General features: G+C 41.8%; 1 protein-coding gene across 5 annotated transcripts; it reads left to right on the forward strand.

Annotated features, from left to right (window-relative positions):
* The first annotated feature begins 4,732 nt into the window (after window positions 1-4,732).
* LOC147343110 (uncharacterized) lies at window positions 4,733-18,937 on the forward strand. 5 transcript variants are annotated; one of them, XR_015156655.1, is made up of 5 exons: window positions 4,733-7,136; window positions 7,444-7,519; window positions 10,401-10,535; window positions 16,291-16,368; window positions 16,457-18,937. XR_015156655.1 is itself a non-coding variant. In XM_086381489.1 (2 exons), exon 1 carries the CDS (start codon window positions 11,546-11,548, stop codon window positions 13,106-13,108), a length of 1,563 nt encoding a protein of 520 aa, XP_086237615.1. In that variant the 3' UTR covers window positions 13,109-16,368; window positions 16,457-18,937. The 5 variants fall into 5 exon arrangements, 1 of the variants encoding a protein (XP_086237615.1); XR_015156656.1 differs by lacking the exon at window positions 16,291-16,368; XR_015156654.1 differs by lacking the exons at window positions 16,291-16,368; window positions 16,457-18,937 and having other exon boundaries at window positions 4,736-7,136; window positions 10,272-10,408.
* Window positions 18,938-19,086: the final 149 nt, after the last annotated feature.

Consider the following 19,086-nt stretch of genomic DNA (forward strand, 5'->3'; position numbering starts at 1 on the left):
ATTCCTCCTCTCATATGTGATGGCAGATGTGCCATCATTTAATATGGCATCCTTATTAATAAGGCATCATTAATATGGCAATATCTCAATGGCCATAATTTAAATATGCCATTGAGATCTGAAGATTACCAGTCTGTGTTGAGTACCTTCTGCCATATAAAGGTGCAGATTGTCAAACTGGAAATGGTCCAGAAAGCCATACATGTGAAATGGATTCATGTGGCTGGAGTTGGTTGTTCAGGAACCAGAAGAAAATGTCAGCAGTGGTAAGGTGCCAGATAGTCCCCAGAAGAGGTCAAATACTGAAGCTGGCACCTGCCAGGAGTGGGCAGGGAGGCCATGCTCCATGTAATGTGGGCTCACCAGCGAGAGACAAATGCAGGTCCAGGGCTGCTGCTCCTTAAAAGAACTCTAGCCTCACAGACACCCTTACCCCACCCAGCCTGCCCAGCCCGTTTCCAAGGTTGCCTGCACTGCCTTCCTGCACACATGCTCACAGGCACGTATGTGTCCACAGGCCCTGAAATGGCTGGTTCAAGCCTGGCTTTGACAGGAGTCACAGGTGTGGCATGCAGCAATAACTTCTGCATCAGAAACAGTCTTTTCCCTTTATGCCCAGTCTGTGGAGGTGGACATGTTGCCACGTTCAGAAAGGCGATGAATCCAGGCAACATTTGTTGCAACCTGGATGCTGGGAGCTGATTCCAGTTGGTCTTAGAGAGGTTATGGTAGAAAGTGAAGAAGAACTAAAGAGCCTCTTGATGAAAGTGAAAGAGGAGAGTGAAAAAATTGGCTTAAAGCTCAACATTCAGAAAACTAAAATCACGGCATCTGGTCCCGTCACTTCATGGGAAATAAATGGGGAAACAGTGGAAACAGTGGCTGACTTTATTTTTTGGGGCTCCAAAATCACTGCAGATGGTGATTGCAGCCATGAAATTAAAAGACACTCCTTGGAAGGAAAGTTATGGCCAACCTAGACAGCATATTAAAAAGCAGAGACATTACTTTGCCAACAAAGGTCCATCTAGTCAAGGCTATGGTTTTTCCAGTGGTCATGAATGGATGTGAGAGTTGGACTGTGAAGAAAGCTGAGTGCTGAAGAATTGATGCTTTTGAACTGTGGTGTTGGAGAAGACTCTTCAGAGTCCCTTGGACTGCAAGGAGATCCAACCAGTCCATCCTAAAGGAGACCAGTCCTGAGTGTTCATTGGAAGGACTGATGTTGAAGCTGAAACTGCAATACTTTGGCCACCTGATGCGAAGAGCTGACTCATTTGAAAAGACCCTTATGCTAGGAAAGATTGAGGGCAGGAGGACAAGGGGACAACTTGAATGAGAGGGTTGGATGGCATCACCGGCTTGATGGGCATGGGTTTGGGTGGACTCTGGGAGTTAGTGATGGACAGGGAGGCCTGGCATGCTGCAGTTCATGGGGTCACAAAGAGTTGGACACGACTGAGCGACTGAACTGAACTGAACTGAGAGCTCTTTGTGGGCATCTACATGAGTGAAACAGTTTCATCATCACCTGCAATTTGTTTCCAGTTTCCCAATTTCCTGCCCCAAAGAGAGTTTCTTTACTGGGTTAAAAAAAAAAAAAAAAAAGAAGGAAAGAAAAGTCTTCATTCTGCCCACAGTAGGAGCAACCCTAAGCCCTTTCAGTCTGTATAGTTGGTCAAGCTGGTTCTGAGACTATTAGTGGACAATATTGAGTTTCAATTTAGTTGGAGCATTAGTAAACCAGGACCTAGCAGTCAGAGAATCATCTGTGAAATGAAAGCCCCAAAGAGCTGGTGACTTTGAGCTTTTTTGAGGCAGCACAGAGGGAGATAAAATTTCCTCCACAGAGACAGCTGCAATTAAAGCTGAGATGCTACTGCATTTTCCAGTGTACATATCCATTTCACAAGTGAAGGTTTATTTGGTCCTTTCCCACCTTATCCATCATGGATTCAAGGTTGCTCACCCTCAAAATGGACATAGGAGACTCACAAGGTCTCTAAGGATCAGGAATTTAATTGGACAACAGCTCAGTAACAAGGTATTGTAATAGCTGTAGTAGCCATGCCAAAACCCAAAGTCCAAACCCATAAGAAATACCAGTCCCTTTATCAGAGGTTCCAATAGGCAAAAGGCATCAGTGTCAGAACCTTGTACTATCTCCAATTTCTAAAGAATTGAATAAGGTGAGGGGAACTTGTGTTAAATCATGACCTGATCACTGGTGGCTAATGACAAGAAAGTCAGGCCCAACATTCTTCTCTACCTGCAGCTCTTCAGCCATGCGATGAATATCCTGTCAAACTTATGAGACAGGGAATTAGAGCTTATAATGTTCTACATTATTTCTAATGCAAAAACAACAGTAAAAGTGTACATCAAGGGACTTCCAGGGTCCAGTGGTTAAGAGTCCAGGCTTCCAACACAGGGGGCATGAGTTAGATCCCTGCTCCGGCATTCCATGTGCCACATGGATGTGGCCCAAAAATTTAAAGAGGAAATAAATTAAAAAACGTCTTGTTTTAAAATATTGTACATCAAATCTGTCCAAAGGGCCCCACCCACAAAGTCACTTTTACATTTTTTTCTTTTTCACTGCATTGTTTCTTTGAACTGGCTCAATTGGACACATGTGGACAGTTGTTTGTTTTTCTCCTACAGGAACACAGGAGCTTAACATCTGCTTGTTGCAGGCGTTAACAGCTTCCACATCTTGCTACCTCTCGGTTGGGGGTTTGAAGGAGAGGATTGAAGGGTGGAGAGTATTGGATGCTAGGTTAAGGAGATGGCTGAAGCATTTGAGATTTAATTTTTCTCTTTGGTACATATCCCCAGTCTTATCTCCTCCTGTGTGCCTTCCGGCATCTGGGGAGCACTGGGCTCAGGAGCTTTTTCTTTACGCCCCCTTACATGAAGCAATGGCTCTGCCCTATAGTCCACGGCACCTTCTGCATCCTTGTCCAGAGCCTTTTCCCCCAGGGGACCAGGTAGGGCGGGGACTAGGCTGCCTGTATCCCATACAGCTCTAAAAGTTTAATACTCTTTCTTCCCTGAGGCCCCCCAGCATATTCAGATTGATCTATTAGGGTCTTTGATCCCCTTAAGGGTAGGAAGAACCTATTCCTCATTTGAAGCAGCTGAAGTTAGGGTAGATGGGGGATGAGGAATCAGTGAGACATATAGAAAATACTAATATCTCCACACAAGAGAGACACATTTACTTTCAGGTTTGAGCAGCTGCTTGTGGCTCACTCCACCCAAAGCCCTATAGTAGCAGCTCTGGAGACTCCTGAACTCTTCTTCCATGTCCCACACGAGTTTGGTTTTTGTTGTTAATCGCTCAGTTGTGTCTGACTCTTTAAGACCCCATGGACTGTAGCCTGCCAGTCTTCTCTGTCCATGAAATTCTCCAGGCAAGAAAACCCAAGGAAGTGGGTTGCCATTTCCTTCACCAGGGGATCTTCCTGACACAGGGATCAAATGCCAGTCTCCTGCATTGCAGGCAGATTCTTTACCATCTGAGCCACCAAGATTTCTTGTCCCATATGAAGTAAAGAACAAATAACAAAATTGTAATTCAAGATGCTTGTTTCAGTCCTCATTCCTAGTACACAGTCAACAACCACCTTTCCTATTTTGTGCCTAACAAGTTCTGCCTTTCCATTTGTTTATACTTTTGGTTTTCTTTCATAAGTTGCTAGCTTTACATTTACACCTGAATTTAATTTTCTATGGAGTAATTGTAAACGGTATTGTGTTTTTCAGTTCAGTTCCCATATGCTCCTAGTTAGTATATGAAAATGTGATAGGTTTTGCACCCTATGATCCTTTTTGTTCTTGCTTATTAATTCTCAAAGATTTCTATAGATCCTTGGGATTTTCTACGTAGACTATATACAATATACAATGTCATTTGCAAACAGGGATAATTTTATTTCTTTTTCCTCCCAAACTGTATGCCTTTTATAGCTTGTGTATCTATATGTATGCTTTATTGTACCATCTAGTACTTCCAGTATTATGCTGAATGAATAAGCATGGTGAATGATGATGTTCCTGATTTTAGGAGGAAAACATTCAGTCCCTCAACACTAACTGTGATGTTAAATGTAGGATGTTTTGTAGATAATCAAGATGAAGTTCCCCTCTACTCCTAGTTTCCTGAAAGTTTTTATTTTTATATCATGAGTAAATGTTGGATTTGATTAGATGCTTTTTCTGAGTCAGATATGATCATATGACTTTTCTTCTTTAGCCTGTTGATATGGTGAATGTCACTGATTGATTTTTTTATCTGAACCAGCCTTCCAAACCTAGAATAAACTCCACTTGATTATGGTGTATAATTCTTTTTATACATCATTGGATTCAGTTTGATAGTATTTTGCTGAGGATTTTTGCATCTAAGTTCATGTGAAATACTTGTCTATAGTTTTAGTTTTGTACTGTCTTGATTTGATATTGATATCAGAATAATACAGATGTCATAAAATGAGGTGAGAAGTATTCTGTTTCTGAACAAGATTGTATATAATTGAAATGAATTCTTCTTTAAAATTTTCATAGAATTCTTCAGTGGGCCTGGCATCCTCTTTTTTAAGGAGATTTTTAAAAGTACAAATTCAATTTTAAAAAATGGCTATAGGACTCTTCAGATGTCTATTTCATCTTGGTCGAATTTTGTAAGTTTGTTGTTTTTGAGAAATTGATCTATTTTTTCTAAGTTTTTGAATTTATGCTTATAAAGTTGTTCACAGTATTCTCTTATTATCATTTTAGTGAGTAAATGAGCTATAGTGAAAGTCCCTGTTTCTTTACTCACATTGATGTTTTATGTCTATTTTTATCTTTGTCAGTCTTGCTGGAGGTTTACCCGTTCTATTGATTTTTCTGAGGCACCAACTTTTTCTTTCATTGATATTCTCTGTTGCTTTCCAGTTTTCAATTTCATTGATTTCTGCTCTATCTTCAGTATTTCCTTTGTCTACTTACTGTGGGTATATTTTGTTCTTCTTTTTCTTAAGTTTCTTGGAGTAGAAACTAACATAATTGATTTGAGATCTTGCCTTGTTCCTGAAATAAGCATTTGGTGCTATAAACTTCTCACACCAGTGCTTTAACTGTCTCAAATATTTTGATAGGCTGTATTTTCATTTTCATTCAGTTCTGTATATTTTTAAATTTTCCTTTGAGACTACCTCTTTTATCAACTGTTATTTAGATATATTGTTAAAATTTTCAAGTGTTCAGAGATTTTCCTGTTGTCTTTCTGTTATTGATTTCAAGTTTTATTACATTGTGATCAGAGAGAATACTCTGTATAATTTCAGTAATTTTAAATTTTATGAACTTATTTTATGACTCAGTATGGTTTCTCATAGTGAATGTTTCTTTGGTACTTGAAAAATATATATATTCTGTTGATTTTGAGTAGAGTGTTTTATATATGTCACTTAGGTCCTGTTAGTTGACTGTGTTGTTCTTCTGTATTGTTACTGATTTACTGTTTAGTAGTTCTAAGAGTGGGGTGTTGAAGTCTTGAACTATTAATATAATTGTGGATTCATCTGTTTCTCCTTTCATCTCTATTATTTAAGGAGAATATCAATTCAAATGACAGTAAATTTCCAAGTGTCTTTTTTCTCTGTCTGCTTTCAAGGTTTTTTCTTTGTCTATAGATTTTTATTTTAAGTTTAATTATGATGTAACTTGGTATGGATTTCTTCAGGCTTATTTGAGATTTGCCCAGTTTATTTTATGATTATGGCTTAATTCCCCCCCCCCCCCCTCCAATTTATGAAAGCTTCAGCCATTATTTCTTTAAGTACTTTTTCAGTTCCTCTCGCTCTCCTCTTCTTCAGGAATGTTAGCTCTTTTATTGTTATCTCAGAGATCCTGAGACTCTGTTCATTTTTTTAATGTCAACTGAATAAACTCTATTGATCTCAGATTCACTGATTCTGTCCTTTTAATTTCCACTTTACTATTGATCCCACACAGCTATTTACAAAATTTAGTTATTGAATTTTTTCAGTTCTCTAATTTCCATATTCTTCTCTCTCTCTCTCTCCCTTTCTCTGTCTTTCTCCCTGTTCCTCCCTCTCTCCCTCTCTTAACTTTTATCTCTTTGCTGAGGTTTTTCTATTTTTTTCATTGGGTTTCAGGCATATTTGTAATTTTGATGATTGATAGCTGCTTTAAAATCCCAATCAGACCATTCCAGTATTTAATTCCTCTCAATGTTGGTGTCTGTCTTTTTTTCATTCAAGTTGTTATTGTCCTAGGTATTGGTATGATGAGAGATTTGCAATTGTAGCCTGGACACTTGAGATATTATATTTCAGGACAATTGGACCTATTTCATTTTCTTTTTAAATAGGCAGTCCCATTGTTTAGCTGCAACATGAAAACCTGGTTGGAAGTATATGTTTTGCTTCTCGCTGGGCTTTGCTGATACTACCCTGGAAAAAGTGGAGTTCTGACTCACTTTGCCTTGTTGTAGATGGGTGGGATACATTGTCAGTCCCTGCCTCAGTCTCATTGACATCTTCCTTGAGAGAAAGGGCCCTGACTCACACCATCTCATTGTCTCCAGTTGTGCATGTAAGCTCAGCTCCCTGCTGGGCCTCGCTGATACCAGGAAAACAAGGTAGCTCAGTACCTGCCTTCCACCCATAGTTCTTCTTTTTTGATGCTGAGTTGTGGAGGCTCAGCTTCTCCTGGGCCACCTGACACTACAGAAATGGGAAGTGGAGTGTCAACTAGCTCTCCCTTGAATCACTTGCTCTGCCTCATTGTTGCCAGTGGGGGTAGAAACTTAGCTGCTCACTGGGCTCCCCTGACATTAGGTGGTTGGAGGCACCAAATTACAGACCAGCCCTCCCTTATATTGCCTTATTTAATCTCATTGCTGCCAGGTCACTAAATAGGTTCAGCTACCCACTGGGCCTCACTGATACTAAAGATGGAAAGAAAGTGGAGTGCTGAGTTGTATTACCTTGCTCAGTCGGATCAGTGAGGCTTAGGTCAGCACAGGAATCAGGGAGGCTAGGGATCAGAGAGGCTTAGGTCACCACAGGACTCCTCTGTCATTGCCTTTGCAGAAGAATCCAAATACCATTTGCTTCCACTAGGTGAGAGATGAAAAATCAGCTCCTGGCTCAGTCCCATTGACACTTCTGTGGTGGCTTAATCAGAGAACCTTCTGCTTCTTGTTGAGCAGAGATGGAAATTCACATCCCTGCTTGTGTTGCATGACCCAGCAGGGGAAACTGAAACACTGCCTACTTTGACTAGGAAGGAATGGTGGATGAGTAGGGGAATCAGAGCACCATCGTCTGCTACCACACAGCACAAAGTGGGTGAGTGGGTTCTGTTAGGCAACTCTTTTCTTGGCCCTTTGGCTAGAGGGAAAAAGCTTGGCTTTTGTTTTATTTTCAGGCTTCTGCAGTACTCTGTCTGAGATGTATAAGAGGGAACAAGAAAACCAGTGGAAATCATCACCATTGCTCTAGTGGTACTATATTCCTTGGTAGTCCCACAGACAATTTGCCTTCTTTCCACCTTTCAGAGACTTTCTATGGTTTCTTGGTGTATTATGTTCAGGATATTTTCATTGTAAGAGAGAATAATTGTAAAAAATGGGATGACTCCACCTTGGCCAGAAACAGAAGTCTGTTTGAATTTTATCAGTGTCAGACATAACAGCAGCAATGAATAAGAGCTTCTTTTAGGGCTGTCATGGAAATTGTCTGGCTCTCACACTGTGATTTTTGCTGAGAAATCTCACACTGTGATTTTGCTGACAGACCTAAGTTTGTGATTTCCTCTTTGTAAATTCCCAAAGGCACTCAGAAGAATTTCTTCCACACCACAATCCTTATATTCATCATTATTGCTACAATAGTCAAGTTCTGTAGCCTCTTGGGCCAGCAAGACACACGTTTCAGTTAGTGCTTCATACATGGTAGATTCATTAATTGTGATGTTTCTACATGTCATGGATTACATTGGCAAGGAGAGCAGCACTGCACTCAAATCAAAAGGCAGAGCCAAACCAATCCTAAAATTCCATTTTGTGTGAGTGTCTCCTGAGATCACTCCTGGTATCAGTTCTGTATTGATCAGAGCCAACATAGTACTTAGTAACTTGAACTGGGAAATTTTAATATAAGGAATTATTAAAGCAGATTGTAGTATTGAAGGATTAACTTCAATTAGTAAGGATTAACTCTCATTAGTAAGAAACAATGAGAACTTTCACATTCTTGGTTGAACTACAATTTTTATTAAAAACATGTAAAACCACTCCCACTTGTGAGTTAGTATATCTATGTTATTACTTTTGTATGCCAACTACTGTTTCATGTTATGCATCAGTACAGTTTATTTTTAAGTTGCTCTCAACTGTTATTATGAACCAATTTGCAAAATATACAAGATGGCTAATTGTATGTGATAGCAACTCTGTAAGTTAAACCACTTGTATTCCTGGAATGAATTCCACTTAGTCATGGTGTATAGTCTTTTTTGTTTAATATGGTGTTGGATTTATTCCATAGTTTGCTAGTATTTTGTTGAGGATTTTTATTTCCATAGAGATAAGGAATTTTCATCTGTATTTTTTCTTTTTTGATGTTTTTGTATCAAGGATAATGCTAGTATCATAGCATGAGTTAAGAAGTCACCTCTCCTCTGCTATTTTATGGGAGAGTTTGGGAAATTCTTTAAATATTTGATTTTGTTGTTATTCAGTTGCTAGGTCATGTCTGACTCTTTGTGACCCTGTGGACAGCCGCACAACCAGGCTTCCTTATCCTTCACTATCTCCTGGAGTTTGCTTAAATGAATGTCCATTGGGTTGGTGATGCTATCTAATTATCTCATTCTCTGCTGCCCCGCTTTCCTTTTCCTTCAATCTTTCCCAGCATCATGGTTGAGTAAGATTTTGCATCAGGTGACCAAAGTATTGGAGCTTCAGCTTCAGCATGAATCCTTCCAATGAATATTCATGATTTATTTCTTTTTGGAGTGACTTGTTTTGATTTCCTTTAAGTCTCTTCTTCTCCACCACAATTCCAAAGCATCAATTCTTGGGTGCTCAGCCTTCTTTATGGACCAGCTCTCACATCCGTAATGACTACTGGAAAAACCATAGCTCTGACTATGGCAAAGTGATGTCTGCTTTTAATACACTATCTGGTTTTGTCAGAACTCTCCTTCCAAGGAGCAAGCATCTTTTAATTTCATGGCTGCAGTCACCATCCACAATGATTTTGGAGCCCAAAAAGAAAAATTTTCCCCTTCTATTTGCCATGAAGTGGTGGGACCCGATACCATGACCTCAGTTTTTGAATGCCGAGTTTTAAGCTAACTTTTTCAGCCTCCTATTTTACCTTCATTAAGAGGTTCTTTAGTTCCTCTTCTCTACCATTAGAATGATATCATCTACATATCTGAAATTGTTGATATTTCTCCTGGCAGTCTTGATTCCAGCTTGTAACTCATTCAGTCCAACATTTCATACGATGTACTCTGCATATAAGTTAAATAAACAGGGTGACAATATACAGCCTTGTCGTACTGAGAGAGTCATTTCCTAGGCAGGTTGATAGGAAATCTAGGGGTCCCCAAGGAGAGAGGGGTCTGGAATTCTCAAGGAGGAAGAAAGGACAAACTTTTCACAGTCTTTGTAGACCAGGACCTGGGGACTGGAGTCGATGAAAATGAGAGGGTAACAGGCAGGAAGGCCAGGGGTCTCCAAATGGAGGAAATAGCCTACAAGTGTCAGACATTTTTATCTCTCTTAAGCGGCAGGAGGAAACAAACTAGCAATATTTTTTCCTTCTCTATACAAATTTAAAGGGAGGTTTCTCTTAAAATACTGTGTTGCCATAATGACACCTGGTTTGGCCTGAAGTTAACTATTCTCAAACCTAGAGATAACCAATGCCTTTTTCTTATGGAAATGTTTGTCTTAAGCTATGCTAATATACTATGCCTTTACCCCAAACTCTGTCTCCAAGTCGGTTCCGCCTCTTGGCCCAGAACCTACTTGACAAACCAGTTTGTTATACTCAGATATTGTTCCCCTAATCTATGTAAATGAAACTATTTGTATGGTGGTCTGCCCTTCTTCAAGATTCAAGTTAATCATTTTATGGCCCAGGATAAGCCATTTGGTGCCAAGATTATCCCCAAATGCATCTTATGGGTGAGGGGCCTGGTGCCATTCTGAATTTTAAGACATTCCTTTCTTTCATTAACAGACTGCTAGTGACTATATAACATCCAGCTGAAGACTAGCAGGGGGGTACTCTTTCTGCCCCCTTCTGATGCCTATGTCAGAAGCTTTCTCTATCTCCTTTATACTTAAATTAAACTTTATTACACAAAAGCTCTGAAGCGATCAAGCCTCATCTCTGGCCCCGGATTGAATTCTTCTCCTCCGGGGGCCAAGAATCCCGGTGTATTTGCGTGATTCAACAACAGCCTTTCATCTTGGGGGCTTGTCCGGGATCCTTCAGGACAAGGTAAGGATGCTTGGAGCTTTAGTTCTTTGTTCTCTTAGCGAACACGTTTTTTGCCGTGCTTTACTAATGGCACGTTAGTAAATGTGTGAATGAATGGCATGCCCTGCGTGAAGCAAGTAAGGGGCCCTGCTCTGCGGTTCCACGGTGATCTCATACGGCTTATGGCAGAAACCTGTCGGGGCGTTATACCGACCTGCCAATGCCAAGAGGCACCCAATGTCTCCTTCGGGAACCGACCAGAAATGGGCAAAGCGTGTGGACCGAACTCTCCTTTCTTGGTCAAACTTTTCGGTCTCTTTGACCATTTCATAACTCCTTGGGAATTAGAAGTACTAACCTAATCTATCGGATGATAGACTTTCAAGGGACTTGTGATCTATACTGTTACTGTGTACTGTACCAAACTTGGATTGGTAGTCAAGAAAGTGTCTAGCCTCGCTAGGAATCGAAAGTTCGGAAGCTAGATGGAGCTCTAGCTCCCAGAACATCTCTGAGGTTAAAGGTTACTCAGATTGGGACTGCAATGGGTTTTTTCCTTTGGTAATGCCGGCTCTTAGTGGATCAGAGGAGGCTGTTATACTGGTGTGGTGATGCTTGGAAAGAACATCTCAGTTTTATGTTCGCGTCGGTCTTATTGTGGTCAGGAAATACTCAGGGCCGTGCACAGGCACTCAGGTGACGAATGTTTCCCCCGGTAGTCTTAGCTTGGGAGGCATTCCGGAAGGTTACTCTGATTCACCCCGGGTGACATCAGAGGCAAGCAAGGTTAAGGGTGAAGAGCTGAACGTCAAGTAGGGATGCTATCAAGTCTACCCCTGGTACATCCCCACCCCATCTCGGTGGTAGAACCGGGAGGGACGAGTACGGCGCCTGCGTCGGTAAGGGACAGACTAAGTCCGACCAGGAAGGAAAAGCTTTTGGTGTAACGTCTGTCTACACCCCCATCTAGAGCAGGGAGGGACGCCTCCGGTAGAAAAAATGGCGCTGGTCGCTTTTTTTCTCTCTTACAGATGGGAGCTAACAATTCCAGCCTCACTCCTTTGAACTGTATCCTGAAAAACTGGGATAGATTTGATCCCCAGGGCTTAAAGAAGACACACCTGGTCTTCCTATGTGATACTGCATGGCCACGGTATCCACTGGAGGACGGCGAACGGTGGCCAGTTGGAGGGTCTCTTAAGTATAATACTGTTCTGCAATTAGACCGGTTCTGTAAGGAACAAGGGAAATGGGTAGAAGTAGCATATGTGTTGCCCTTTTTCTCTCTGCGAAATATGCCAGACTTATGTCCTAAGGGTATAGATTTGGGCGTGAAATCTTCAGCTCCCTCCTGTCCTCTTACTTTGCCCCCATACCGGGGACTCCAAACTGGGATTCAAACTGCCCACATGGAGGTCCAAACAACTCCTGTCTCAGTACGACCTCAGACTATGGTTTCAGTAGAAACTCAGACCATCGAAGTAAGAGATGAGATGGAGGACAGGAGACAAAGAGAAGAGGAGAAACAGGTTTCTCCAACCTATCCCTGGGATCATATGCGCAGAGCAGCCAGAGAGACTGAGAAACAGCCACACAAGCTGTTGCCTCTTTATGAAACACCCACCGGGAGAAATAATCAGTCTGTGAGAGTTAATAAGCCTTTTTCTTATCAAAAAATACAAAGAATCAAGGAGGATCTGGGAGACTATTTAGAGGACCCAGAAAAATATATTAGAGCTTTTAAAGGTGTTACTTTGCTTTATAACCTCACTTGGAAGGATGTGATGTATATCTTGGGACAAACGCTGACTCCTGAGTCAAAGACTCGAGTTTTGGGAAAAGCGGTTGCTTATGGAGACGAGTGGCTTGGTAATGAATCAGTAGGGAAGAGGGAGAACGAGATAGCGGCCCTCCCCACTGGGAATCGGGCGGTCCCAACTATAGAACCAGACTGGGACTACAACACAGCTAAAGGAAGATGGGATCAGAGTCATTTTGTTAGATGTATTCTTGAGGGACTTAGGCAGGCGCGTTCTAAGCCTTTAAACTATGGCAAATTGGCAGATATAGAACAGGAGAAAGAAGCTCCTGGTAAATTCCTAGATAGACTGAGAGAAGGCCTTCGCAGATTCACTGAGATTGATCCCAGAAGTGAAGAGGGAAAAGTGATCTTTTTAAAGGATAGATTTCTCACTCAGTCGGCTCCAGATATCCGCCGTAAGCTATTAAAACAGGCCTATGGACCAAATCAGTCTTTAGATACTTTGTTACAACTGGCTCAGACAGTCTGTTATGGTAGGGAATATGAGAAAAAGAAAAAAAGGCAAAAAAAGACAAAGAAAAAGGCGGAAGCCTTCGCCATGGCTATGAAGAACGTTCTTAAACAGCCTGAGAAAAATGCCCAGAGGGGCCCAGGTGAAAAGGGATGGGCTTGCTACTACTGTGGAAAGGAGGGGCACCTCAAGCGGGATTGCCCTCAGGCATCTAAGCCGCCCCCGGCTCCATGTCCGGTCTGCAAAGGACCACACTGGAAGAGAGACTGCCCCCAGAGGCGTAGGTCTCCTGGGTCGGACTCTCAAGACAATCAGGACTGAAGGTGCCCGGGGGTCCCCACACAAGCTCCCGTCCTAATTACACCTGATGAACCCCGGGTATTAATAGTTGTGGGGGGCCAATCCGTCGATTTCCTTTTAGATACTGGGGCAACTTATTCTGTGCTTACTGAAGCCCCGGCCCACTTTCTTCCTGATCCGCTTCCGTAATGGGACTGTCTGGACGAGCCAAAAGGTATTATTTCAGTTATTCTTTATCTTGCAACTGGGATTCTGTGCGTTTTCACACGAGTTTCTGATTGTGCCAGAATCTCCTTCACCTCTTTTGGGAAGGGATATGCTGAGCAAGGTCCATGCCTCTGTTTTCATGAATATGGAGCCCTCCCTTTCTCTCCCTTTAGTTGAACAAAATGTAAATCCTAGAGTATGGGCTGACGGAAAATCTGTGGGTCGAGCACAAAATGCTATTCCTGTAGTTGTTAAGCTCAAAGACCCACACGTATTTCCACATAAGAAGCAGTATCCACTGAAACCTGAAGTTAAAGAAGGGTTAAAACCCATCATCGAAAATTTAAAGGAGCAGGGACTATTAATTCCCTGTAACAGTCCTTGCAACACTCCTATTTTGGGTATAAAGAAATCAAATGGTAAATGGAGACTAGTTCAAGATTTACGAATAATAAATGAGGCTGTAGTTCCTTTACACCCCGTGGTGCCTAATCCTTATACTCTATTGTCTGAAATTCCTGAACGGGCCAAATATTTCTCAGTAATTGATTTAAAGGATGCCTTCTATTCAGTGCCTTTGGCGGAAGAAAGTCAATTCCTATTTGCCTTTGAAGACCCTACGCAGCCAGCTTCTCAATTAACCTGGACAGTTTTGCCCCAGGGATTTCGTGACAGTCCTCACTTATTCGGACAAAGTTTGTCACGGGATCTACAAAACTTTAATAGCTCTGAAGCAGTGGTGTTACAATATGTAGATGATATTTTGCTCTGTGCTGAGACAGAGGAAGCTTGTTCGCGAGCCTCAGATTTCTTAAACTTTCTGGCAGACTGTGGTTACAAGGCATCAAGAGAAAAGGCTCAGCTTTGTCAACAATCAGTTAGATATCTGGGCCTAATCATATCAGAAGGGACTAGGGCCATAGGCCCTGAGAGAATTAAACCTATACTAAATCACCCCCCTACCTATGACTTTAAGACAATTGAGAAGATTTTTGGGAATCACAGGTTACTGTCGCATTTGGATTCCAGGTTATGGGGAACTTGCCTGGCCTTTATATAAACTTATAGCTGAAACTCAGCAGGCCCAAACCAACAAACTGGTTTGGTCTCCAGAAACTCAAAAGGCTTTTAAGGTTCTTCAGATTGCTCTCCTGCAAGCTCCAGCTCTGAGCTTGCCCACAGGGTCAGAATTTAATTTGTTTGTCACTGAAAGAAAAGGTGTGGCATTGGGAGTTTTGACACAACCCTGAAGGCCTCACCAGCAACCTATTGCTTATCTAAGCAGAGAATTAGATGTAGTTTCACGTGGGTGGCCCCACTGCCTAAGAGTAATTGGGGCAGCGGCTTTATTAGCACCTGAAGCTTTAAAAATAATTAATGGACGAAACCTTACTGTACTGACTTCTCATGATGTGAGTGGAATCTTAAATTCTAAGGTTAATATTTGGATGACAGACAGTAGGCTTCTTAAGTATCAGTCATTGTTGTTAGAAGGACCAGTAACTAAGCTTAAAGTTTGTGGAAATTTAAATCCTGCCACTTTCCTTCCTGAGAAGGAAAATGAAACACCTGATCACGATTGTTCTCAATTCCTAACTTTGAACTATGCAGCTCGGGAGGATCTAAAGGATACCCCATTAGACAATCCTGACATGGAAATATTTACAGATGGCAGTTCTTTTGTTCAGGATGGAAAGCGTAAAGCAGGTTACGCCATGGTGACTGCTGAACAGGTTTTGGAAGCAAAATCTCTCCCCCAGGGAACCAGTGCTCAGTTAGCGGAGCTTGTGGCCCTGACCCGAGCTCTAGAGTTAAGCAAAGGGCAGCGGGTAAATATCTACACAGATTCTAAGTATGCTTATTTGACTTTACATGCTCATGCTGCAATATGGAAAGAGAGACACTTTAAAACAGCAACAGGAGAACCTATTAAGCATTTCAGAGAGATCGAGAGACTTTTAACTGCTATATATTGTCCTAAAGAAGTAGCTGTTATGCACTGCAAAGGGCACAGCAGGGATGGGAGTAAAATAGCCCAAGGTAATCATCTGGCTGACTGTCAAGCCAGAAAAGCGGCACTTTACGAAACCCCTTCACTACAGACGCCTTTGATCTGGACAGGTCCTGTGGAACAGGAAAGACCACAATATACTGAGGAAGAATTAGAAAGATATGAGAAACGAGGAGCAAAGATTACTGATAAAGGATGGTTACAGTCTGAGGATGGACGATTAATAATTCCTGAAAATGCTCAATGGAAAATTCTTAAGGGTTTACATCAGAGTTTTCATTTGGGTGCCGAGAGTACTCACCAAATGGTTTCTCGTTTGTTTGAAGGTAAAAAGGTAATGAAAACTTTAAAGAATATTATCAAAAGGTGTGAGATTTGTCAAAAAAAAAATAACCCAAAGACTGAAAAGCTAGCAAAATCTTGATTACAATGAAGTGGGAAGTATCCTGGAGAGGATTGGGAAATTGATTTTACTCATATGCCAAAAGCTAATGGATATTCTTGCTTACAAGTTTGGGTAGATACCTTTACTGGATGGATTGAGGCTTTTCCCTGTCGTAGTGAACAGGCTAAGGAGGTTATAAAGATTTTAATCCATGAAATTATCCCCAGGTTTGGGCTGCCACGGAGCCTTCAGAGTGACAATGGCTCCGTCTTTAAAGCTGCTGTAACTCAGGGGGTATCTAAAGCTCTAGGAATAGAATATCACTTACACTGTTCCTGGAGACCCCAGTCCTCCGGAAAAGTTGAAAAAGCTAATGACATTATCAAAAGGCATCTGCGCAAATTAACTCAAGAGACGCAGGACAAATGGATTAAAGTCTTACCCATAGCTTTAATGAGGGCTCGAACTACCCCCAAAAAAGAGGGACTGTCCCCCTTTGAATGTATTTATGGAAGGCCTTTCTTACGCACAGACATTGTTATAGACCCTGAAGCCTTGGAATTAACTAATTATGTAACTCAGCTCTCAGCTTTTCAACAGGCATTAACAGAACTTCGGGAGATGACTCCTGACCCAGCCTCCGAGACAAGCAAGCCTCTATTTGAGCCAGGAACCGAGGTCCTCATAAAAACATTGGGATCTGGGGGCCCATCCCTCGAGCCTCTCTGGGAAGGTCCTTACCAGGTTATTCTTTCCTCTCCCACAGCTGTCAAAGTGCCAGGAATTGATTCGTGGGTACATCATACTTGAGTTAAGAGGTGGCACCCTGACCAAAATTAAGTGACTTCATTTTATGTCTTTACTTTCTATGCTCTGACTTTGTACCTTTTTGATGGGCCTGATAACCTATGTGAGCTTACTTCTGCTGACTCCAAATATTCTGAGTCTGCCGTTGGATCCTCAAGACAACGTCTTCCTGTCCTGTGCTCACTCTTATGCTGCATTCCACAATCGGTCTAACTGCTGGGTCTGCAGAGCGCTCCCCTCTTCGTCAGTGAAAGGCTTCCTGTGGTGGACATCCCCACTTCAAGGAAAAGACTTTCTCCAAGTCTGTGAATACCTTCGACAACAATCACATGCGATGCCTCTTCTTCATCTGATGACATCTACCAACCCTAAAATGGACTGGTGCAACACTTTGTACTCTAACTATGGACATAATGTGACTTTTAATTTTGATTATACATTGTCTCGGTTCAATGACTATTTTGCTACATAAAAGGTAAATAGGTCTAGATCTAATGGTTTTTTACCTGACGTTTATCAAATATGGGATGAGGTTACATGGCTAACTCCTGAAAAAGGACGTTTAATATCTACTGCCTCTATATGCTGGGAACAAACAGAGCCGTCCCCAAAAGTTAGCCAACAACTTAATTACAATGATTGGAAACAAGTGGGATATTTGTCTCAGGAAACATGCAATGTAATCATTCCCGTGTTTTCCAATCCTAGTTCAGGTTCTCCCTTTGTCTGGCCAGGCACGAATTGGGACTGGCTTGCTCCAAACGGGACTTATTGGATATGTGGCTCTTACCTATGGGCATGGCTCCCCCCTGGTTGGATAGAGAGATGCACCCTGGGTCTAGCCTTTACTCATGGCTTTATATTTTCAGAGCTTCCAGAAAAGCCTGCTAATTTACCCCACCTTAAAACTCGGTGGGCAAGGTCTGTATTTCATTGGTATGATTATTTGGCTGCAGCGTTTGTGCCCTCTTTGGGAACTACAGATGTTATGTTATGAGTGGATGCTTTAACTAATTTTACTCAACAGGCATTACAAGATTCTCAAAAGGCTATTTCAGCTCTTAATGCTGAACAAACACAAATTAGAAAGGTGGTTTTACAAAACAGATTGGCTCTAGATATTCTGACAGCTGCACAAGGAGGAACTTGTGCCATTATTCATACCCAATGCTGTACATATATACCTGATATGAACACGAATGTTACTCATTTTACTAACCACATGAACAAGATGATTAGGGCCATGGACACTCCTGAAGCCTCAATTGCTTCACTTTGGGAAACGTTAACTAGTTCCCCATGGTGGACAACTATCTTAATTACAATAATTCTGGTTGTTTTGTTCTTGCTGTTTGCTCCCTGCATCTGTAATTGTATAACTGGATTTGTTTCTAGCCGCATGAAAGCTTTTAAGTTACAAATGGTTGCTCAAACTCCTGCTACTGCTGTAGCTTCCTCCAGCTACTATTTGGGGCCTCTGGATCAGATACCCTCAATATGAGGATTAGGAGAATATGTTGCCTCACCAATTTAGGGACAACGCCCCTTGTCAGCTCGGAAGTAGTTATGGAATGAGAACGATGCCCCTTTTCCCTAGACAACATAATTCTCCTAAAAGAAAAGGGGGGAATGAGAGAGTCATTTCCTAGGCAGGTTGATAGGAAATCTAGGGGTCCCCAAGGAGAGAGGGGTCTGGAATTCTCAAGGAGGAAGAAGGGACAAACTTCACAGTCTTTGTAGACCAGGACCTGGAGACTGGAGTCGATGAAAATGAGAGGGTAACAGGCAGGAAGGCCAGGGGTCTCCAAATGGAGGAAATAGCCTACAAGTGTCAGACATTTTTATCTCTCTTAAGCGGCAGGAGGAAACAAACTAGCAATATTTTTTCCTTCTCTATACAAATTTAAAGGGAGGTTTCTCTTAAAATACTGTGTTGCCATAATGACACCTGGTTTGGCCTGAAGTTAGCTATTCTTGAGCCTAGAGATAACCAATGCCTTTTTCTTATGGAAATGTTTGTCTTAAGCTATGCTAATATACTATGCCTTTACCTCAAACTCTGTCTCCAAGTCGGTTCCGCCTCTTGGCCCAGAACCTACTGGACAAACCAGTATGTTATACTCAGATATTGTTCCCCTAATCTATGTAAATGAAACTATTTGTATGGTGGTCTGTCCTTCTTCAAGACTCAAGTTAATCATTTTATGGCCCAGGATAAGCCATTTGGTGCCAAGATTATCCCAAACGCATCTTATGGGTGAGGGGCCTGGTGCCATTCTGAATTGTAAGACATTCCTTTCTTTCATTAACAGACTGCTAGTGACTATATAACATCCAGCTGAAGACTAGCAGGGGGGTACTCTTTCTGCCCCCTTCTGATGCCTATGTCAGAAGCTTTCTCTATGTCCTTTATACTTTAATAAAACTTTATTACACAAAAGCTCTGAGCGATCAAGCCTCGTCTCTGGCCCCGGATTGAATTCTTCTCCGGGGGCCAAGAATCCCGGTGTATTCGCATGATTCAACAACAACCTTTCAGTACTCCTTTGCCAATTTTGAACTAGTTAGCTGTTCCATGTAAGGTTCTAA

Source organism: Bos grunniens, chromosome 28 (genome assembly GCF_055505025.1).
Source record: "Bos grunniens cultivar Pamir isolate PY7600 chromosome 28, Bosgru_T2T1.0, whole genome shotgun sequence".
NCBI classification, from domain to species: domain Eukaryota; kingdom Metazoa; phylum Chordata; class Mammalia; order Artiodactyla; family Bovidae; genus Bos; species Bos grunniens.

Excerpts from the sequence above, each read along its gene's own strand:
- LOC147343110 (XM_086381489.1), top strand. The coding sequence starts at position 11,546 with ATGGGAGCTAACAATTCCAGCCTCACTCCTTTGAACTGTATCCTGAAA.